The 24,591-nt window shown below is 38.6% G+C and overlaps 1 protein-coding gene across 1 annotated transcript; it reads right to left on the bottom strand.

The window, feature by feature from the left end:
* Nucleotides 1–41: 41 nt before the first annotated feature.
* LOC145332506 (G2/mitotic-specific cyclin-B-like) lies at nt 42–24,205 on the bottom strand. Its single transcript, XM_080177511.1, has 17 exons — nt 24,097–24,205; nt 23,182–23,235; nt 21,583–21,680; nt 20,610–20,699; nt 19,954–20,054; nt 18,616–18,704; nt 16,715–16,787; nt 15,995–16,062; nt 12,774–12,878; nt 11,874–11,933; nt 11,533–11,622; nt 10,948–11,034; nt 10,524–10,580; nt 10,354–10,410; nt 2,444–2,547; nt 1,472–1,543; nt 42–141 (listed from the first exon to the last, which is right to left on the bottom strand). Exons 1-17 carry the CDS (start codon nt 24,151–24,153, stop codon nt 42–44), a joined length of 1,362 nt encoding a protein of 453 aa, XP_080033637.1. The 5' UTR covers nt 24,154–24,205.
* Nucleotides 24,206–24,591: the final 386 nt, after the last annotated feature.

The raw sequence follows: 24,591 nt of genomic DNA, 5'->3' as shown, positions 1-24,591 counted from the left end.
GATTCTCTTTCTATTATGGTCGCCAATAAGTTATAAATAATTTAACTTTTGACTAATTCAATCAATTCATCTCTTATTTTTTCACTATGTTCCTGACAGTTCTCTAGGTTCTCTTGGCACAGATGGGGCATCATGGCAACCCTAAAGCAGCAAAAAAAACTTTAAACGGCCAGACCTCAGGATAATCTAATAGTTACATATGTTTAACATAAACAAATATGGACAAAATAAAATTTTTAATTTGTCCCTTAAATTAATGGATTGATCGACATCGTGGCAAAGCTTAGCACATGTAACCTTCTTATTATCAATTGTCTTGTGGACAAAAATTGGAATTTCATAAAAAAAGCTGGAAGAAAATCTTTGGTTATAGTACCTTTCGTAACATCGCACCTTAAGGGGCGATTCTTCGTATTTTTCACAGTAGCTTTTCTCATATTTCTAGCCCCTGCGGGGGTCTCTAACCCTGCGGGGCCAATTACCTAACCCTGTGGGTCAATCACCTAACCCAATATAACCTAACCTAACACAACCTATAAAAAGCCATTTTAAAAATACGACGAATCGCCCCTTATAGGGCGATGTTACGAAAGGGACTATTCCGAAAACTTTTTTAACAATTCATATGGGAAGCCCTTAAATTTATGGGTTTTTTAAAGGAAGTGACACTTTTTGAAACCATTACTAAAAGTCAAAGGAACTCAACTAAATAAAGAATTATAGCTTTTAGATTTGAAGAAACGGCGATGAAACCGCCGCTCTTGCCAAAATTTTTATTACCTTTAGATAATTTTCAATCACCTGAGATAAATTTTTTTTTCAAAAATATTCCCTTATATTTTCTCTTGACACTTGTAATATTTTAAATATGTCAATATTAGAAAATCGTAAGTGTCAAGTGTAAATATATAAAAACGGCATCATACTTCTAGTAAAACCACACTTCTCTTTTCCTGCATTAGAAGCCTTCCACTTTCCTGTCATTCCTTATAATTGAATTTGGCGAGAAAAGGCAAAAAAAAATTCGGCGGGAAACGGCGGTTTTCGGCTGGAGCGGTGGTTCCGACATCATTTCTTCACAGTTCCATATTGTACCACTTTAAAGCAACTGCCATATCAAATCTCAGAGCTGTAACTCTTTATTTAGTTGAGTTCCTTTGACTTTTAGTTTTGGTTTCAAAAAGTGTCACTTCCGCCTCCCCCCTTTAAACTTCCACAAATATTGATTTTTTCACTCGGTTATAAAATTTTACAAGGACACATATGTAAGTCTAAAGTATAAAAATCTTAAATGAAAAAAAAACCTTAAACTGTTATTTAAAAAAAAATAGGTAAATCAAATTAAAAAATGAAAATAAAATTTCTAAAAAATCATGAAACTTACAGGCTTACATACTTAAATTATGTGAAATACAAAAATGCTTTAAGTCCTTTGAGGATCCAGATTTTAAGCATAATTAAAATATTTCACCTTTGATGTTTGGACTGACTGGAATACTTCTTCTTTGCACCTTCGTACCGAGAGTTCTCTCCAATCAAAGTTCTAAAATAATAAAGAGTTAAAGGCTCTTAGAAAGATCTTTGTAAACTAAGAATCATTTTACAGTGAAGCTTTCAATATATCAATAATGAGGAAAGCTATCAATATATTTTGGGAGGATACCTCCACCAACCCAAGAAAATAACCCTAAGATATTTCTTTTATTTAAAAAAACTAAAATTAAAAATTGAATAATAACCCTCACCTACAACATTTTTATTTACCCCTAGAGGCTACAGTAGAAAAACTAAAGAATTAGGAATTTACCTTAGCCAGTGAGTTACTTAAGTCAGATGTTAGGCTTTAGTTTCTTTAATCAACCACTCCAAATCAAAATATAATACTAAGGTTTTATGATCTTCAAAATCATTTCAATGAAGTTTATTAACTCCAGGGCTTTTTCTTGTAGTGCCATAACCCTGCATGGCTGCCAAGTACTAATTATAACCTGACCTAAAGTAATAAATAAACAAACAGAACTACAACAATTAATTAAAAGTAAGGGTGGAAGAGTCCTAAGTGTTCAGTACTTTGTGTGAAAAGACTATTAGGACATCTTCATTATGTCAAAAGAAAAAAATATCCAATAATAGTTCTCTTCCGTCCTTTAACTACTGAATCTCGAATCTCAGCCCAACACCGTGTAATAACGAAAAAAGTTAAAAATGCTTCATATACTGTAATTGACATAAATAATTAGAGTAGGAGCAATGTCTTGGCCCAAACCAGGCTAATCTCAATACCATGCACAGTTTGAGTTTGGGTGTCTAAAAGGCATGTGGCCATGTACATAAAATATAAATCATGCATAGCACTTAGGCCAGATTTAGTTTGGGATGCACCAAAATAAGATCTCATTGTTCATTCCGTCCTCATCAGGCTATATTCAGGCTACTCACTAACCTTATCATGGAAGCACAGATTGGAAGCAACTCATCTGCTGAATACTTAGTATAGTACATCAGGGTTGGAGTCCACAGCTCGTCAAGATCTAGCTTCAGCTCATCCTAGATAAAGGGATAGCTCCATGAAATGCATTTGAAATTAAGGGATAATGTAACAAATTAAAAGGAAGGGGGGGGGGGGGAGTCAGATGTGCCACTTTTTGAAACCTTAAGTAAAACGCGCATGATCTCAGCGCATAAAAGAGTTACAGCTCTAAAATTTGATTCAGCAGTTGCTTTTATGGAGAACAATATGGAACTGTGAAGAAACGGCGGCGGAACCGGCGCTCCCGCCGAAAACCGAAATTTTATCATCTGACATAAACTTTTTTTTCTCATAAAAATTTCCCTTATATTTTAAACATGTCAATATTAAATAAAAATTGCAAGTGTAAAATCTTACAAGTGTCAAGTGAAAATATAAGGGAAATTTTTGTGAAAAAAAGTTTATTTCAAATGATTGAAAATTGACTATTATGGCATGAAAAGGCAAAAAAAATCGGTGTGAAACGGTGATAAGACGGCAGTATACGGACAAGCCTTTCATAGAGTTGCTATGCCGCGGCTTATCAAATCACCACCCAGCGCTAATCCTATTATCACCATTTCACCCCTGCCCCTCCGGGGCCTTGCCGAGACCTCACAAGTGGTCAGATTGGACAGCTCTAATAGTGGGAGGGGCGCGGCCCCTCTACAACCCCAAGCCCCAGTCAACTATCTTACCGGGAGATGCCTGCCTTCCCCTGACTGCAGCTTACCCCACAAATATCTACCGCAGCAGGGCTCCACCCTCATCTCCCAACACCCCCTTCTACCTAACCTATGTTATCATCTATTTTTGTATATATAGTAATAATCCTATTGTAAATGTATTCAGTTTAAAATATATCTTTGTAGTAGTAACTACTGCTAGTTCTTTATTGATAGAATCTTTAAGGCTAGGGGCTCGTTTGACTCGAACTCGCGACTGTAGGTTGAAACGCTTCAACTTACCACATCTTGGTGTCAGCGTGTTTCAATCAAGCCCTGCTAAAACTAGCCAATTCTATCTCTGATTGGACCCTTTTGCAAGTAAGGGGACAGTCAGCCGCCAACTAAGAAGCCAACTGACCCGAGAGACGGCCTTTTTAGGTCAATTTTCCATCATTTTTGAACGCATTACGTAGGCATCTGGCCTACTGCAGGCAGATTCGGCCTGCTAAAAGCGCCAGTTAACGGCGTTTTCCATACCGTGTGGGAGCTGCGCTAGGTGCGCAACCATGGTGATCGGATAATTTAGCCCAGACGGCTACAGAACCAAGTCTAATTTGGCATGTGTAGCTGGGACAAGCCCCAGGACACCCAGGCCAAACCTACGAGACGGACAGCTGCATAGCTGGTCTCCCTGAGAAGGCAATGTGTGGCTGCGAAGCTCCGGCACACAAGTAAGGCCTACCACTGCGACGGATAGCAGAATTCGAACCCAAGGCGCGGAAGGACGGGACATTTCTGCCGCCACCTCTCTGGATTCGAACCCACGGCGCTGCAGGACGGGACATTCCCTGCCGCCACCTCTCTGGATTCGAACCCACGGCACTGCAGGACGGGACATTCCCTGCCGCCACCTCTCTGGATTCGAACCCACGGCGCTGCAGGACGGGACATTCCCTGCCACCACCTCTCTGGATTCGAACCCACGGCGCTGCAGGACGGGACATCCCCTGCCGCCACCACTCCAGATACGAACCACCAACGCTAGCAGGACGGGTATTCCCTGCCGCCACTGCCTCTAACCCCAACTGTGTCGCTGGAACCAGCCCAGGACACAACCTACCGGCGCTTGCAGGACGAACATTCCCTGCTGCCACCACTTCCAGAATCACCCTTAGAGCTCCTAGTGATAATTACACATAAGTGTTTCCAACTGTCAACCAAGTGATAAAGTATAAATTGTTGATCTAGTGATTTAAAAAGCTCAAGTGGTTCGAAGCTCAAGTGTAGACCACCTTCAGAGGTTTGCACTCACTATGGTAGGCGAGAGCACCATAGCTGCGGCCCGGCCGCCGCCGAAGTTCCGCCCGACACCGGCAGAACGGGAGGCCCCCTTGTCCAATGGCCAGGACCTCCACTTCCCCTGCCATATTAGGGTGAGGTTCCCCACTCACGACCCTGCCCAGCACGTACAGGTTGATGCCATGGTTGATTCTGGCAACCGTGTACCAGGGTCTGCTGTTATTTCCGAGTCCCTCATGCATGCAATGGGCGTGCAGAGGATGTTGATTCCGGACAACACCCAAATCCTGACCACTAATGAGGAAGGGCAGCCCCTCCAGGTAATTGGGAAGTTACATGAGTTGTATATGGCAGTTAGTCAAACTCTCATACTCTGTGGTACGGAATCTCTCGCATCCACTGAACTTAGGGGGGTACTTCTTGTGTGAATTCGGAACTAGGCTTTGTTTCGACATGCAAACCCCCTGTCTGTGGGTGCGTGGGGAGTTCATCCCCCTCCGCGGCTTCCCTGTGGACCGGGAGACCGCAGAGAGAGAGTTGAGCTACGAGGGGCCCCTGCCAGGCCCTCTGCCGGAGCAGCCGCGCGTAGTCGAGCGAGGGACACACTGGGTGGATACTGCGCTGAACGCCCACAGGGGGACCAACCTGCTAGCCATGGGAGTGCCCCCAGTGCCCCTGGAGAACCTGCCAACGACGTTCCCCGAGATTTCCAGCCCTCCAGAGCCCATCTTCTCTGCAGATACCTTTATCAACGGCCAGCCGTGTCCACCTGGCCCCCTCTACCTGGAGCCCCCAGCAGCCCAGCCCGCTAAGTCGCGGTCAGCTAAGTCCGAGACCAGGCCCGTCAAGTCGTGGTCTGATGCACTTGGAGCCGCACCCGACCCTCACGATTCAGTCACTCCCGGCGCCGAGCCCGTCAAGTCGCGGCCGGACCCCCCCGGAGCCAAGGCTGGCCCCGACGATTCAGCCACTCCCGGCGCCGAGCCCGTCAAGTCGCGACCGGACGCCCCGGGAGCCAAGGCTGGCCCGCGCCAGCCACCACTTACAAGCTGAATGCTGTCACTCCAGCCAATGGCCAACCACCCCAGCTCCGAACAGCCAAGCGGTGGCCCTGCCTGGGCGCAGCATCATGGCTGTCCCTGTTGAACTAGTGGGACACCGCACCAAGGATGCCATCCAGCTGTCTGCCCCGGAACAGAGGTTTGGGGAGTACCTTGTCATCCCAGAAGGCCTGTATGCACACCGGCCTGGCTCTGCCAACATGTTCCGAGTACTGGTGGTAAATGAGGGGGAGATGCCTCTCCTGCTGAACGCCAGCCTCCCCATGGCAGGGGAGCTGGTGAAGCCCGACATCCTGGAGGTCTCCAACGAGCCTCCCCCTCGCCTCCACTCCATCCAAGAGCCTTCTGAACCCCCAGATATGCAGCAGCTGTGGGCAGACCTTGAGATGGAAGAGAACGAGTTCCTACGGAAGGACCCCCTGCTCAAGAAGGAGGTTTGGACTATGCTATCGGAGTACAGAGACGTATTCTCCAACTCTACCCGGGCTGCACTGACGTAGTAGAGCTGCAACTCCGACTAAAGCCGGGGACCCAGCCGATCCGCCAGAAATTTCGTGATCTGAACCCCCGGCAGGAGGCTGAGTTGGAAAGCCAGCTGGATACCTGGCTGAAGGAAGGAGTAATAGAGCCCTCGGACTCGGCCTGGAGCAGCCACCTGGTGCCCATCAAGAAGAAGGACGGGAGCACCTGTTGGGCTGTCGACTACCGTGCCCTCAACAAGTGTCTCGAGCTAGACAGCTACCCCCTGCCCAAGATCCAGCAACTGGTAGAACGAGCCAGGGGACACCGCGTCTACAGTGCCTTAGACGCGGTGGCCGCGTATTACACCATCCGAGTGTCCGAGGACAGCCGGCCCTGCACGGCCTTCACCACACCTAGAGGCTTGTACCAGTGGAAAAGGAGGACCTTTGGCCTAGCCACGGCACCTTCCGTCTACTCCAGGTTCATCGCCGGGGTCCTAAACCCACTAGGCACGGCCAACCTCCAGTCATACCTGGATGATGTCTTGTCCTTCCACAATGACACCTGGGCCCACCTGGCTAGACTCCGAGAGGTCTTGGAAGCCAACCGTCGGGGAGGAATCCACCTCAAGCCCTCCAAGACCAAGCTGTTCCGAGCCAAGGTAGACTATCTGGGCCACACCCTCAGCCGCGAGGGCATAGCCATGCAGGAGGACTACATCGACCACATCCTCGACTGGCCAGCCCCCAGCACCCCCCAAGGACCTGCTGGCGCTCCAGGGGTTCTTTGGGTACTACCAGCTGTTCATCCTGGAGTACGCCGACCTCACCTACGAGATGAATCGGCAGAAGACGGCCAAGGCACTGACATGGACAGCTGAGATGGAGGCCCAGCTGGTACAGCTCAAGGATAAGTTCCAAGCCCCGATCCGAGCGCCACCCAGGTTTGACCTACCAGCCGTGTTCCAGCTCACCACGGACTACAGCAGCCCGGCCATCTCTGCCATTCTCAGCCAGTGCCAGGACGGCAAGGAGAGGCTCATTGCCGCCATGGGGCGCAAGACGACTGACCCCGAGACCCGCTACCCGTCCTGGAAGGGAGAGATGGCTGCCATCATGTATGGGATCCGGAAATTCCACGGGATCCTGTCCTACCGCAGCTTCCAGATCAACACTGATTCCTCGGCCTTACTACAAATGAAGTCACTGAACGCATCCACAGGGATGGTAGCCCGCTGGCAGGAGGAACTAGCAGCCCTAGACTTCACTGTCTGCCATTGTCCCGGCGCCCAGAACACCGACGCCCTCAGCCGCCGGGAGGATGACAACATGCCTGCCCTGTCCGCCGAAGAATTAGCAGAGCAGGCCGAGTATCTCCACCACCTCTGCCAGCTAGGGGAGCCCGCACCTGGCAGACCCTCCACAGTACGGCTGGACCCGGAACGAGTCCTGGAAGCCCAGACCCAGGATCCCCTCCTGCTCCGTGTCCGCCAGTGGGTGGCTGAGGGAAAGCCCCCAACTAAGGCTGAGCTCCGGGGCAAGGACCGAGACGAGCAGCAGTGCGCCAGCCGATCCGCAGCACTCGGACTCGACAAGCATGGCTGCCTTACCACCACTGACACGACCCTGACAGGGGAGAGTACTCGGAGACCTGGTCTGGTATCTGGCCCCCCGCCTGGTGCCGGGGAAAGCAGCCAAGATTACCAAGAGGTGGACCGGCCCCTGGAAGATAATGAGCCGGGCGACGGACGTCCACTACGTCATCAGCCCTGCCTCTCCGACAGCCAAGATCTCAGAAATCACCGCGCATGTTGGCCGACTGCGCAAATACACAGGAGATGTCACCGCCCAGCAGATTCAAACGGACATTCAGGATGACTTGAACGGCGACGAAGATGCCACCGAGCTGCCTGTCAGAGCCGCGGCGGTGCCATCCAGTGGACCAGGGCAGCTCCTCGTGTATCAGCCGGCTGCCGCGGCAACAGAAGCCCCACAGCCCAGCCGCCAGGATCGTGACCCGGTGGAAGAGAACCTGCAGAACCAGCCCAGCGAGCCACAGCTGGCGCCGCCGGCCCCAAAACCACCCACTGATGCAGTTTGGAATCCCGACGAGGACATGGAGCCCCTACCTGCCAGCAGCAAGCCCCCAGGGAGAGAAGTTGCCACCAAGATGGAAGTAGCGGCCCCCGAGGGCGAAGCAGAAGCGATGTGCCCCTCCAGATGACAGCCATCCCCATCCGGGTAGGAGCCAAGAGGCCAAGTAACCTGGACAAGACAGGCGGCCCTATGGAGTTCTACGCGCCTACTACCATCGTTGTCCCTCCTCTGGGAGCCTCTAGAGTGAGCCTGGGCCTGGCCGTCGCCAACCCTCAGCTGGGAACCAACCGGGAGCTGACCATGCTGATATCCAACCACAGTCAGACCAAGAAACGAGTTTCCCGAGGGGCCTGTGTAGCCCGAGCTGTCCTACACCGCGCTGTGCCCCAGGGAGAATCTGCCGTCCCCCACGGTTCAAGGCCTGATGTCCTGGTGGTCCCGCAGCCCTTGAAGGGGAGGATGTGGTAAGACAGCAGTATACGGACAAGCCTTTCATAGAGTTGCTATGCCATGGCTTATTAAATCACCACCCAGCGCTAATCCTATTATCACCATTTCACCCCTGCCCCTCCGGGGCCTTGCTGAGACCTCACAAGCAGCGGTCAGATTGGACAGCTCTAATAGTGGGAGGGGCGCGGCCCCTCTACAACCCCAAGCCCCAGTCAACTATCTTACCGGGAGATGCCTGCCTTCCCCTGACTGCAGCTTACCCCACAAATATCTACCGCAGCAGGGCTCCGCCCTCATCTCCCCCACACCCCCTTCTACCTAACCTATGTTATCATCTATTTTGTATATATAGTAATAATCCTATTGTAAATGTATTCAGTTTAAAATATATCTTTGTAGTAGTAACTACTGCTAGTTCTTTATTGATAGAATCTTTAAGGCTAGGGGCTCGTTTGACTCGAACTCGCGACTGTAGATTGAAACGCTTCAACTTACCACAAAACAACAGTTCCATACTGTCTCCACAAAAGCAACTTCTGTGCCAAATTTTAGAGCTGTAACTCATTTATGGGCTGAGATCATGTGCATTTTACTTTTGGTTTTAAAAAGTGGAACATTCACACCCCTCCCCCCCTTATTTTAATTTAATTTGGAGGTTGCACGAAATACATTTGAACGTGTATTATTGAACCAAGTATTTTTTTCATAATGTTGTTGTTGTTTATTCATAATCAAAAGCATTATAAAGAAATACATTTTTAAATCTGTAGTTTTAACAAGGATAACAACATCCATAAAAGCGAAGCTCTGAATTTAGAAGTGAAATAACGAACATGAATACTTGTAGAGTGGCAAGACTTAAAAACCAAAAATATTATTCAAAGGTTTAGGCAAAATTGTATAAACAATTACTAAATATTGGATTCTATTTAAGGACATACTTATCCTTATACTAAAGTAACAGGATGTTTGTCTGTCTGTGTGTCTGTCTGTACCGAAGGATCTCGCTAACCGCTGAACCGATCGGGTTCTCCTTAACAGGGTAGCTTCTCATAAGTCCCGGGAAGGTTTATAACTATTTCGGGGAGAAATGACAAAAAAATCAAAAAAAATTTTAATTTAGGGGAGACTTCAACGTCAAATAAGGTGGTATCGTACATAAAAAATTAACTTTAACAAACAACAACATTTAAAGTGCCACTAGAGGCCTCTAGGGGCGTAGCCGCTAGTATAATATAAAGGGCAAAAAGGGTTGCGGGTAAAATCCGTAAAAGTGTGTGTTTTATCCTATTATATAAAGTAGCAAGCGTTTTTTGTCTGCCCCGAAGGATCTCGCTAACCGCTGAACCGATATTGTTATCCTTTACAGTGAAGCTTCTTATAGGTCCTGTGAAGGTTTTAAACTATTTTTCGAGAGGGTGTCTTCACCCCCCTCTCCCCCAAAAAATAATTTTTATTACTCTTTGGAAACTCAAAAATAGGATGAGGTCGACTTTTCCTTCTCCTACCAGTGCAGTGACCCTAGAGGCTTCTAGGGGCGTAGCCGCTAGTGGCTTATAAATAGTAGTAGAACGATAATATTCACTAAATATGTGTATTTCTTATTGGAAAGAACTATAGACAACATTTTTTTTTTTAAAGTTAACATAAATTTTTATCATTCTACTGCTGTTTTTAACTTCAAACACACAACCTTTACGGATTTTACCCGCAACCTATTTTTCCCTTTTTCTAAGTCATAGCTGTCTGATGTACGTACATACAGACATTTGAATTATAGAGTAACTTAGCTACCACAAACAACTTACAGGATTAGCGCGAGCAAAGAACAGTATAAGGGCAGTCAAAACACCTCCAGCTATCTGTAAATAGTATTTTAATCAATATTCAAGGCCATACTGGAAAAAATTATCCCAAAAACTAACTCTTATAAACCTATCCCTGTATATCCCTAATTACAAATATTGATTAATTCCTGACGAGAAGGAAGGACTGTTGGGAAGGTAACATCAACTGCCTGGCTCTCAATCAAATACTGAAACAAGTGCAATAATAAAGAAGGTAGAAATAATATTTTTTAACTCTATCCCTACATGTTCGTCCAATATTACAAAAATACAATACATATTTTTTTGTATTTTAAAATGGATGAATAAGTGTAAAAAAAAATCATACATGAATAATCCAGTATTACTTTAAGATTCAGTAATGGATAAATTATTTTTAAAATAAGTTTTAGAAATATTTATGTACACAATAAGGAAGATTGGTTGGTCGAGCCTGCTATGACCAAATTCTACAATCAATAATTTTGAGGATATAAATCAAAATCCAATGGATTATCCTTAAATATTCCATACAATTATTACAAAGCTGCTCTGAAGACAAAATATGAAACCAACCTGACATGTCTTGATAAACTCTGGATTTGATCTGAAGGTAGCTCTGACATATCTGTTCAGAATTGTCTGGTAGCAGGGCATGTGCAACTAGAAAAATAAAGAAAAGTTAGTTGTAAATAATTTTTTTAGAAAAAAATCTGCTAAAATATTATCAAAAATTATCTGATTGTTTTGTAAAACTCTTTAGTTATCAGTATCTTTCTGAAGATTGCTAAAGCATGAAATTTAAAGCTAAAGAGTAGAAGTAAAAAACATTGTTTTACTGTAAAATAAACAGGTAAAATATTAAATTTATATTAGTATAAATCAAATTATACATGAAAGATAGGTTGGCCTTCAAAAAAAAATTTTTCAATTGGTATAATCTATTTGATTATTTATTTTGTATCTAATTTACCTAATAATCTCTCAACCAGGTTGAGGATTTCAGTCCTAATAATATACAGGGACATGATCTTCAACAATAAACAATGTAGAAACTCAGTTTTGTGTCAATGAAATTTAATAATGAAAATGACCTAAATAATATGAAGTTTCATGATCTTCATGGAACTATCCCTTTAGCAAGAAAAAACAAAAAAATACCCTGAATTTGAGAACACCAAGAATGATAAACTCCATTCTGACAATCTGCTTGATAGTATAACTGTTCTGGGTCAGGTAGGCCAACTTACTGAATTACAACTAATTAATCCCAATTCAACCATGAGGATGACAACATAAATGGGTAAGCACAACAAATCATGGAATGGTCAAATTGATAAAGTGAGTTAAAATGCAGATTTTCAGTTGCCATTCAAAAAAAAGTGAGAGAAAATTTAGTAAAAACCAAAGAAAATCACCAAACCTTTTAAAAACAAGGTTGATGTCTTTTGAAGAATAACTGACGAATTATCCACTTCATAGTTTAAAAGTTGTAATTTCCTAAGATCAGCAGGATAATATTCTTCCAATTTGGAGGCTATCCAGATGCATGAAACTGCAACCTGCAACAAATTAAGTGAATAAAGTTTTAAAAAAAATAGAATTATTCAAACCATGATTCAAAGTCCTTAATCATGTTCAAATTAGATATTTTTTGCCATTCACACCCTAAATGTGTTTTTTTCCCCTGAAACATCCTTTCAAATAACAAAAATATATTTAGACAAGGGTATTTATCTAACCTAAAACAAAATGCTGATTATGTCTAGAAGAGGGGGGGGGAGGATATATTTTATTTTGTTAACTAATTTTAGCAAGATGATTTTTTTAGTTACCTTTACCTCTCTCAAGTCAATTTAGGGAGCGGATGAAGAGTTTGGGGCTTTATGCCCGAAATAAAGTACCCAAACCCCAATGCTAAAATAATCTTATTTAAAAATCTGGATTGAATATTTCCTCTTAAACTATAGTTTTCCCCCGGAACACTCAACTACTTTTAATATTTTTAAAGTTAAACTGTGTCAATAAGTGCTAAACTAGCTTACTAACTGTACCTAGCTATTACCTCATACGGATGAGGCTTCTGTCAATGACACTATAACGTCAAGTCCAATAACTCAGAATAACTAAGGGGAGCCAAATCTCTCCTTTTCTGACCCCTGGGTAATAGGTTAAGTAGGACCTATCAGACAACCAATTCTACGATTACACTACTTTTGAATGGAAGTCTTATATATGCATGGAAATGCGTTGTGCCTGTTTACGCCAAGGCATAATCCCTACTATGTCGTGCACCTGACATTAGTAAGACGCCAAAAGTAGAACCAACCGACTTCTCCATGACGAGCCGAGGCGCAGGTTGAGCCTCGGATGCGGGTTTTACCAATCAAAATTAAACTTACCAACTGTAACCTATCTCCTTTAATATCTCTTCTTGAGATAACTGTGTCTAGAAGTGAGATACTGTAGAACAAAGTCTCCTGACAGAAGTTGAAGTAATGGCACACCTAAATACGTATACAAACAAAGATGACAACCTCCATAAGCAGCAAAGCACCAAAAAACAAAATTAATTGTAAGGAAAGATGTTCATTTGATAAATATGAAATAGCAACCCCCAATAGTGTTACGAAGGAACTGACTGAAGGACAGACAAAAAGGATTATAGTAATTTTGCTATTCTTTAATGGTTGAAGAAGTATTAAATATTAGGTTTATATAATTCAATTCTTACTTTGGATTCAGATAAAACAATAATATTAAATGAAATTTCCAAAGGTGTGTCTCATTTGTAAGGACTTTGAACTTAGGCGTGAAGCATCCAAAAGGAGGATGTGCTTAAGGACCATTTGGGCAGGGGGGGGGGGGTTTACACGAGAACCCTTGGAGCTAGAGGGAGCTAATTTTGGATTTAAGCTTCTATGGGGCCAAAGTTACTTTTAAAATTATCGTTGACCCCCCCACCCCCCCCCAAAAAAATTTTTTTTTGGGGGGGGTAAAAAAATTTTTTATTGCATTTCTCGCCGAATTAGGCAATTTGGAATCATTTGAGACCATGTTATTTTTTTCAAAATAAAATTGCTGGTTTGTCGTGTGACGAGTCAACACATTTCCCCCCCCCCCCCTTATCTAATACCTAATATTCTACTCCCTTAGTTTTAGAGATAATTGGATGAAATCTTTTGGGCTGGATCACTAATTACCCCAACTATTGGTATCTTTAAAAAAAACGGCGGCGGGACCGCCGCTCCCGCCGCCCGCCGCCGTTTTCCGTCGCCACTAAAAACAATTTTTTTATTGCATTTCTTGCCGAATTAGGCAATTTGGAATCATTTGAGACCATGTTATTTTTTTCAAATTTTTTTTTTAAAGATATCAATAGTTGGGGTAAGGGGGGGGGAGTTTGTACAGTTATAGGAAATGAAATTCAGTACTAAAGTTTGGGAGGGCCGTATGGGCTTGTTTTTAGAGTTATCAACCTAATTCTTTTTGTGAGCTCTCTTATATGACTGGATCTACACATAAAACTTTGAAAATTGAATTTTGGTACTTTCCCTCTAGGGGCTAGTGGAGCAAAAGACCCCCCCAAACACTAAAAATTTAAGTTCTGAGCTTATTTTTAGAGATATTGAGATGATTTTTTTTTCAGAAACCTTTTTTAACAAAACCAAACTAAGTAATCATAGGAGATTTCATTTTGGGACTTTCCATCTAGGGGCTTGTGGAGCTACAGACCCCCAAAAACACTAAAAATATGCGTTCTGAGCTTATTTTTAAAGATATCAACCTGATTTTTTAAAATAATACTTTTTTAACATAACTAGATCATTGAATCATTACAGATTTCATTTTGGGACTTTCCTTCTACGGGCTTGTGGAGCAAAAGACCCCCAAAAACACTAAAAATATGCATTCTGAGCTTATTTATAAAGATATCAACCTGATTTGTTTTTAAATTATACTTTTTTAACATAACTGAATCAACAAACCATTACAGATTTCATTTTGGGACTTTCCTTCTAGGGGCTTGTGGAGCAACAGACCCCCAAAAACACTAAAAATATGCGTTCTGAGCTTATTTTTAAAGATATCAACCTGATTTTTTTTAAATTATACTTTTTCAACATAACTGAATCAACGAACCATTACAGATTTCATTTTGGGACTTTCCTTCTAGGGGCTTGTGGAGCAACAGACCCCCAAAAACACTAAAAATATGCGTTCTGAGCTTATTTATAAAGATATCAACCTGATTTTTTTTAAATAATACTTTTTTAAATAATACTTTTTTAACATAACTGAATCAACGAACCATTACAGATTTCATTTTGGGACTTTCCTTCTAGGAGCTAGTGGTGCAAAATACTCCAAAAACACTAAAAATATGAGTTCTGAGCTTATTTTAAAAATGTCAATCTGATTTTTTTAAAGAAAACTTGTTTAACATAACCAAATTAAGGAACCATTACAAATTTCATTTTGGGAGTTTCCTTCTAGGGGCTAGTGGAGCAAAAGACCCCCTAGTCAAACACGTGAAAAAAGTTTTCATAAAAAAATCAACTCAATATCTTAAAAAAATAGTTTTTAGGGGTCTTTTGCCCCATTAACTTCTAGAAGGATAGTCCCTAAATGAAATCTGTAAAAGTTACCAAGTTCGGTTATGTTAAAAAAGTGCTCTCAAAAAAATCAGGTTGATATTTTAAAAATAAGGTCAGAACTCATATTTTTAGTGCTCCACAAGACCCTAGAAAGAAAGTCTGAAAATGAAATCTGTAATGGTTTCTTAGTTCGGTTATGTTAAAGAAGTATTATTTTAAAAAATCAGGTTGATGTCTTTAAAAATAAGCTCAGAACTAATATTTTTAGTGTTTTTGGGGGTCTGTTGCTCCACAAGCCCCTAGAAGGAAAGTCCCAAAATGAAATCTGTAATGGTTCGTTGATTCAGTTATGTTAAAAAAGTATTATCTAAGTCCCCCCGCAGGGTTGCTTGTAAGGCGAAAAATTTTTGAAAAAAATAACATGGTCTCAAATAATTCCAAATTGCCTAATTCGGCGAGAAATGCAATAAAAAATTTCTTTTTTGGTGGTGGCGGAAAACGGCGGCGGACGGTGGGAGCGGCGGTCCCGCCGCCGTTTTTTTTTAAAGATACCAAAACTTGGGGTAATTAGTGACACAATCAAAAAGATTTCATCCAATTATCTTTAAAACTAAGAGAGTAGCATACTGTATTTAAGATATACCTTCATAAACGAGAATTTGAAAAATAGTCCCCCCGCAGGGTTGCTTGTAAGGCGAAAAATTTTTGAAAAAAATAACATGGTCTCAAATGATTCCAAATTGCCTAATTCGGCGATGATGCAATAAAAAAAATTTTTACCCCCCCCCCATAAAAATTTTTTTGGGGGGGGTGGGGGGTCAACGATAATTTTAAAAGTAACTTTGGCCCCATAGAAGCTTAAATCCAAAATTAGCTCCCTCTAGCTCTAAGGGTTCTCGAGTAAACCCCCCCCCCCCCCTGCCCAAATGGTCCTTAAGCACATCCTCCTTTTCAATGGGTTTCAAAAATTCTTAAATGATTTAATACTTCTATAAAAGTTTTTTGAAAAAAAAATTGTTTCTTACCGATATCATCCAGTCAATGACTAAAGCTCTGTTTGATGGCAATGTACTACCTCCTTCCAGATAATTATCTAAAAAAAATATCTCTTTTAGATGATGATTTCCTTAAAAATAGGCATAAGAAAGCCAAGGACGCAGCAAAAGTTTAAATAAAACTTAAGAATAATCTTATAATTTGGCAATAGTCAAGTTTTAATATCTTTTCTCGTATTCATTCGAATCCGGTGGATAGGAACCGGTTCTCATCCATACGAAAAAACTATGTCTAGCATCGTATTATATCCAGCTTTCTACGAATATAGAAATGTACAATCATAAGATTAAAACCAGTTTTTTAGCCGGTGCCTTTGACACCTCGGGGCTAAAAAAAACTAGTTTTAATCTCATAATTGTACTTTCTATATCCGCGGAAAGCCGTTTATAATACGATGCGAGAAATAATATTCTAGTATGGCTCCAAAACCTATTAGTATCCACTAGATTAGATCCGGTTCTCAGCCATACTGAATTTATGTATATCAATGTATTTCACAAAATTTCCACGAGTATTAGAATAAAAATCATAAAATCAATACTATTCATGTTAGCCCAGGCTTCCGTCCCCCCGGAGCTACAAAATTGGTTTTAATCTTAAAATTTTTCTTTTAATTTAGCAGAAAGCTGTCTATAATACGATGGCAGAAACAACTATTCTTTTGCCAAGAATAATAATATTGTACTCACCTGGCAACACGGTGGTTTGTTCTAGCTCCCGGAGGTAGGCTATCAAATCTGCACCATATTCATATAACCCATGCTGAAATTGTGAAAACATTATATGGATTTAAACCAGTGGCACGCACAGCAATTGAAAATGGAGAAGGGGGGGGGGGGGGCTTTGGGTGGTTAAAAATGGGGAAAGACGGGCATTCCTTATTTCGAATTTATGGGGGTTGTTTAAATGGGGTATTCCTGTCCAGTTTTTTGTTTAGGAAGAAATATTCATTTCTAAACAAACAAGGATGACAACATCCATAAGTAGCGAAGCACAAAAAAATTGTGGATGGGAATACGTAGAAGTAGATTTAAAGTGTATTTATTAAAATCAAGAATAGATTTATTGGAGAAAATAAACCCAAAACCTTGTTTTATTTTGTATGATGAAGACAGTTAAAGTAAATTACATACTAGATGCACATAACAATGGGGGAAAAAAATTTGAAACTGTTGTTTTAAGTTTTAAAATTGGACCAAAAATACCAAAGATATGGGAAAATATGTCAAACATATAAAAATAGCCAAAAACCTGCTAAAAGGCAGTTTGGCCGCCATTGTTTCTTTTCTTAAAACACCAGAAATTTAATGTTAATATCTTTAACTGAAAAATTTTTGAAAATTAGACTATAAACACCAAGATATGGGTAAAAATGTGATAAATACAAAAATAGCCAAAAACCTGCAAAAAGGCAGTCTGACAGTCATTGTTGTTTTCTTCAAACGGCAGGAAATTTAATTTTGATATCTTTAACTGAAAAAATTTCGAAAATCGGACCATAAACACCAAAGATATGGGGAAAAATGTGAAAAATATAAAAATAGCCAAAAACCTGCAAAAAGGCAGTCTGACCGTCATTGTTGTTTTCTTCAAATGACGGGAAATTTAATTTTGATATCTTTAACTGAAAAATTTTTTTTAATCGGACCATAAACACCAAAGATATGGGGAAAATTTGGAAAATATAAAAAATAGCCTAAAACCTGCTAAAAAGCAGTCCGACCGCCATTGATGTTTTATAGTTAATTGTGCTCCTTAATGATGGGAATGTTATCAAAAAATTTCAGCTCCATATCTTTTATAGGAGCCGAGAAAATTACGTTTCCCCCAATTCATTAATTACGGACGGACGGACAGACAGACGGACGGACAGACGGACGGACGGACGGACGGACATTGTGAATTATAGAGTAGCTTCGCTACTAAAAACTGGACAGGAATATCATTCTCATTTAAACAAAAAACTCATTTTTTTCTGCTAAAATGTGGTTTAATTTTGGTTTTTAATTTTCATTTATTTCCCGGCTATGATCATTTATATCCCTGATATCAAGTTTCTTTTAATAATTAATAAAAATTCAAAAATCTTCCAAAAAAAATTGAAAATCTTCTAAAAATGACTACCTCGGGGAAATAAATGGTTACCTCCGGGAAATAAATGAATATTTACATCCACTATTTAAGGGGTTGTTTGTATGGGAATGGGGTATTCCTGTCCAGTTTTTTGTTTAGGAATGAATATTTCTTACCCGAGGGAATAAATGATGGACCGATAGATTTTAGAATTTTTATTAATTATTAAAAGAAACTTGATATCAGGGATATAAATGATCATAGCCGGGAAATAAATGAAAATTAAAAACCAAAATTAAACCACATTTTAGCAGAAAAAAATTAGTTTTTTGTTTAAATGAGAATGATATTCCTGTCCAGTTTTTTGTTTAGGAATGAATATTTCTTACCCTTGTGAATAAATGATGACCAGGGGCTAAAATAACTGGTTTTAATCTTATGATTGTACATTCTATATCCGCGGAAAGCTGTTTACAATACGATGCGAGAAATAACTATTAAACCCAATAATTTTTACCTCAATATCAATATTGACAACATTTTCTGGTAGAATGATTGGCGGCAAAGATCTCTTGAACTGTTTAGCCTCAATAGATCTCCTGAGATCTTAACATTCATAATTAGTACTGGGTGCTTATAAAGAATAGTGTAATCTTGAAATAAAGTAACAGGGTGTCTAGTGAGTGTGTGTCTGTCTATGATTTTTTAAAACTATAAATGAAAATAAGAGGAGTAAGGCGACTCCCCTAACCCCCACCCTCATAAGAAACTCAGACTACCATAGTATTTATTAATCCTGTAACCCAAAGTAAACTAAAGAGGACTATCCACGAACAAGAGCAAGTGATTCTAAGCATCTTCCAGCCTTGACCCATAGTATTTTTTTAGTAAATATACTAGGTTTATGATAAATATTTGCTTTATCGACTAAAAAGTTAGGTTTCACCATATTATTGTGATTAAAAATGTATATTTAGAAAAAGGGTTGGTAACTTGTAAACAGTTTAATTAATGTACTTTTGCAATTTAAAACATTTAATGCTTTTCTACAGTGTTACTTTATTTGTCCTTTGAGCTCAACAAAGCATTTGATGATATTGCTTTAAAAATTGATTTACATTTCAAAGTTTTTTTCATATAAAACCATGGTGAAACCTAACTTTTTAGTCGATTAAGCAAATATTAAACATAAACCTAGTATATTAACTAAAAAAATACTATGGGTCAATGCTGGAAGATGCTTAGAATCACTTGCTCTGGTTCGTGGATAGTCCTCTTTATAAAAATCAACTGTCACTTAAATAAGTGGGTTTTCTGGATTTGGAAATCAAAGAAAATGAGCATGAAAAAAAAGCATGCATATGTCCATATTCTCTGTAAAAATATACATCAAATTTACAAAATTGTGTTTTAATATCTTTAAAATTGTGTCCAAATAAAAAAAAAGTTTGGTTGTTTCACTTGCAGTTTTTATGAATATTGACCAAAATGAATGAGAAGCTACCGGAACATTCTTTAATTTGTGTTAACACATGCGCTTGGCTACTACGCAATTCTGCAAATTCTACTATTAGAACTGTGTTTAACAAAAATTAGGTGTGTTTTTGTCAATTTGGTAATAGATGTATTAAATATTATGGATAAATTAGAATCTATGTAATATATGTAGGCATTTGTCAAAATGTAGGTTTATGAATAATTGAGAGAAAAAATGTGCAATATGACAGTGCAAAAACTGTATTTTGTCATACCCCTTAAAAATACAGCTCTGAATTTGACAACAAAAAAATGTGTTTATGAGATAAGGTTGACTGTACTTCTGCTAGTTGTAAAAGTGTTATGCATCCTGATATACCTGTAGCCACTGGAATTCTGGAAGGTTTGGACACTGAGGACTTTCTCTTGGAGGAAGATAGCTGTACCTCAACATTCTCTTCTACACACTTCACTATTTCTTGATAAAAATACTTTTTTTAAAACAAGGCTTTTCTTTTTTTGTGGTGTACATCTATAACGAATAGCTCTAATTGCAATAATGGATTGGAAGTAAAAGCTTTTTTTTAAGAACGACAGCTGTAAATCACGTTCAGGTTTTGTGATTTTTTTCCGAATTATTTCCTTGTTGGTAAAAGCTGGTTGTGGGGGGGGGGGGGGGTTGGATTAGGCATGATGTGTGCATGTTATCCCCCTCCAAGCTCCAACCAAAAATAATACTACCATAAGTGGGGGAGGGGGGTGTCAAATCTAATAACTTTTTACAAAAAAAAAGAGGTTTGTCCATTATGAATATTTGACCAATGATCATGTATTAAGTCGCGTAGAATTAAAACCTGACACAAGATTCCTGTATCAAATAGTAATAATCTGATAATACAATATAAATGTTATAGCTTTTATAAGACATGATTTTTAAAATTGCAATTAATACAATGAAGAAAACATTCCTGTAATTTTAAACAGCATTAGCTGAGCAAAAATCAATTTTTTTTATTCAAAAGTATTTTTATTCCTGTATTATTTGTAAAAGCTTTGCTGTCTAATCTGGACCTTGCCTTGGTAAATTCATCTACTATCATATTATTCGGGTCTTCAGATACACTCCTACAACAAAAAATAATACTTGTTACACATGTAAAAAGGACAGTAAACTATTAAAACAAAAACAAAGATGACAACATCCATAAGCAGCAAAGCACAAAAAACCACGTAATGGACAAACGGAGAGAATAGATTGTAGAACAGATGATTAGTTGAAATAACAAAGAAAAGAAAGATACTAGAGATTATGCAAAAAATAACCAAGAAAATCACAAAACCAACAGAAATAAGGTTTATGTCTTTTGATACATAACTAACAAGACAGACGGACAAAAATGTATAGATTAGATGCGCATATGTCTTAGAATATTTCACTAAAAACGTTAGCTATATAACGTCAATAGAAGCCGAGAAAATCACATTTCCCCAAGTGCGTTCCGGACTGACAGACAGACAGATTAAATAAATTATAGAGCAGCCTCAAGGTAGGTAGAAAAGAAAAAAAGTATAAAGGTAGGAGTAGGTTGCGCTTAAAATCCGTAAAGGTGTGAGCTTTAAGGCTTAAAGATAGTAGTAGAACGATAATATTCGCTAAATATGTGTATTTCTTATTGAAAAGACTAATGACAATTTTTTTAAAAAGAAGTAAACATACATTTTTATCGTTCTACTACTTTTTTTAACTTAAAACTCGCAACCTTTACGGACTTTTAGCGCAACCTACTCCTCCCTTTCTAAACATCCTTTAATAGAAAAAAATTATATCACGAAACCTTTGAAACGTTTATTGAAAATATTAAAATAAGAAAATTAACTTAATTAAAACAGAAAAAAAGGTATGTTAGAAAGAAAGAGAATGGGTAAGAAAATTTTTCTTAAATTAACCCTTTTTCCCCAAACAAGTAAAAATTTCAATATACCATTGCCCTGTAACTGCCTTATTTACCTAAGTGATAATTGTCTTGGCTTCGACATATTTTCTTTGCCCGATTTCAACGGGTTTAAGCCATCTGCTACGGATAGGTTCCTACTCTTCGGAATAACCTAAATTAAAAAGTCATTATAATGATAGTTGCATAAAGTGCATTTAACGAGGTTTATTGCAAGCATTAGTTACAAGAATACGAGATAACATATTAAATTTTGAATTACAATAAATAGCAATAAATTAGGGACCATCAAATTCAAAATAATTTTGTTAAAACAGGATAGCCATATAAGTTGCATTTATACAAAAAATATGATTTCAAGTCTTAATATTTTAAAACTACCTGGTAGAAAATTGAAATTATTTCAAATATATGCCCTATAAATGTAGTTTTAACTATGAAACATATAAAAATATTCAGTTCACTAAATTAAAGTTTAAATGCACTTCATGCAACTACCCCTTTTATCAGTATTAAAAATATACAGTGTGTTTTTTTACGAGAACTTTTTTGAAAGCAATTTTACCCCACTTATAGTTATCAGAATTTAATGATTAATGGCTTATTTTCTTCGTTTTTTAATGCAATTAATAGAACAAAAAAAATATTTCAGTTTTTATTTTTAAAAAAACAGTAAAATCTAAAATTCAAAACTTAGGTGTCAACATCTAAAAATGGTTTTAGCGCATTTTTCTTATGCTCAAATATTCAACCTTTTGCAAGAATGGCTGCAAAACACTTCAAAGTTTAGATTTAGAGCTAAAAATGTATACAGATACTATTAGGGGCATGTACTAGAACATATCAAAGTTTGAAGGTCATATCTCAACCAGGGAGGGAGTACTGGCCCCCCAAAGTCGACTACAGAAAATCAAATTTTTTTATTAGAAGATTTAGGCATAAGAAAAATGCGCTAAAACCATTTTTAGATGTTGACACCTAAGTTTTGAATTTTAGATTTTACTGTACTTTTTAAATGAAAACTGAAATATTTTTTTGGGGTTCTATTAATTGCATTAAAAAACGAAGAAAATAAGCCATTAATCATTAAATTCTGATAACTATAAGTGGGGTAAAATTGCTTTCAAAAAAGTTCTCATAAAAAAACACACTGTACTTGGTAATGTAAAAATTCTTGTCAAAAAACTTTCATTATATTCCACTAGATGCTATGAACCTAGTAGTTGAAAATAACAAACCAAACTTGGATATAAGAGAAATAGTATTCAGTCAAATATAAATCTTAAAAGTAATGTAGAGTATACCTAAGTAAAAAAAATCACTAAGAAAATTTTTAATTAAAAAAGACAATCATCAAGTAACTTAAGTTTGTTGACAAAGTCTTTTAACTGTCAAAAGTACTAATAAGTATTAATAGAAATAATATTTTGGGTCAGGTAATAATTTCGTCATTACTTCCATGACAGACACCCAAAAACAACTGAAATCACGAAACCTCGACAAATATTTTTTTTAATGAATTTAGTTGAACTTAATATAAAAGAAAATGTCAGAAAACTGAAAAACAACATTAATGAGACTTTTATGGCCGGGACTCGAACCTTTCTTTTAGTGGTAACATTTCAGCATACAATAAGTTTCAGGTAAAAAAGTACCTTCTGCACGTTGTTATATTCTGTAACTGAACAATGCCTGGCCATTCCAGGTCTCTTAATAAACAAAAAAAAGATGAAGTAAAGGTGGAATAAAATATCTAAAAATGCAAGACATTTATGTTAAAAAATAACAAACTAAATAAGATAAAGAACAAAACCGAAAATTGTCATAACATGCAAAGAAGTTAAAAAGAGTACAGCAAATAATACATATTTTTTAGTATACACTTTAATTTCCTAGATAGCCATAAGTGCTTTATATAAAAATTCTATACAGCCTGACATTTTATACAGTAAAACAACGTTTTCTACTTCAATCAAATTTATCTTTAACTTCTTAAAGTTTCGTGCTTTTGCAATCTTCATAAAGATACTAATAGCATAAGATTCATACAAAACAATTAGATGATTTTTTCAAAAATTTTTAGGAGATTTTTCGAAATTTAAATTTACATTAAAAATAATATAATCCAAATTTCTAAAATGAAGATACAAAAGAGAGAAAAGAATTTGTAACAGAATCCAAGTTAATATTTTTTAAAGATCTGTAAAAGCTTTTTAAGCTTTTTTGAAAACAATTCTTAATTGATATCATATTCATATGATTTTAAATTAATGATTTCTATTTATTCTAGGAAAACAAAGTACAATGTTATAAGCAAACATCCCTATAAGCCGTCAAAATGTAAGTATGTCCTTATATAGTATCCTGCATTTAAGTAATTTTGAAACAAAAATATTTGTACTTATCAAGTTCTGACACTCAATTATATTCTATCCTAATTTCATGGCTTCGCTTATGGATGTAGTGTAGTCATTCTTGCTCTAGTAAGACTAAGACTACATATTCAAAACACGAAGACATCATACAGGGATATATAACTGCAAGATAAATCTTACTTCAAATGTGCTCACCTTGTTGTTATTAATATCAGACAGAGATTTATGTCTTGTGGAGTTTACAGCAGCCATTTTATAGTCACAAATAATTATAATAGTCTGAAATTAAATCTTATATAAAAGTAACAGGATGTCTGAGTCTAGGTGTTTGTTTGTACCGAAGAATCTCGCCAATTTGGTTCTCCTTTTCCCTGTAGTGTTGCAAAGGTCCTGTGAAGGTTTATAACTATTTTGTGGGAGGGTACCAAGATAAATCGCATCTAGAAAAAAAACAAATTACATTAATTTTTACATTTAAGCAAATGTAAAACTCTTAGGATTGACCCCACCCTTAAAGTACCCCTAGATGCCTCTAGGGGAATTCCCACAAGTTTTAAGTGTTACAAGATATGTTCAACTGGATATGGCTAGAGAAATTAAATATATTCTCTTAAAGGCCGGACCGACGCCACCTAAATGTAGAAAACAAATGTACTTACTAAATATCCTGGATAACTAGCTTAGTGTTTG

The sequence above is a fragment of the Acartia tonsa genome, chromosome 11 (assembly GCF_053477335.1).
Source record: "Acartia tonsa isolate MP-2025a chromosome 11, ASM5347733v1, whole genome shotgun sequence".
Classification (NCBI taxonomy): domain Eukaryota; kingdom Metazoa; phylum Arthropoda; class Copepoda; order Calanoida; family Acartiidae; genus Acartia; species Acartia tonsa.
Note: the sequence above shows the minus strand (reverse complement) of the source record. Positions and strands in the feature narration are given on the sequence as shown.

Bases quoted from the DNA above. Each gene is read 5' to 3' on its own strand.
- LOC145332506 (XM_080177511.1), bottom strand. From the start codon at position 24,153: ATGGCTGCTGTAAACTCCACAAGACATAAATCTCTGTCTGATATTAAT. The intron at 23,236-24,096 runs GTGAGCACATTT...TTGTTTATTAAG, and splicing joins CTGATATTAATAACAACAAG to AGACCTGGAATGGCCAGGCA. The intron at 21,681-23,181 runs GTACTTTTTTAC...TTTTTAATTTAG, and splicing joins AATATAACAACGTGCAGAAG to GTTATTCCGAAGAGTAGGAA.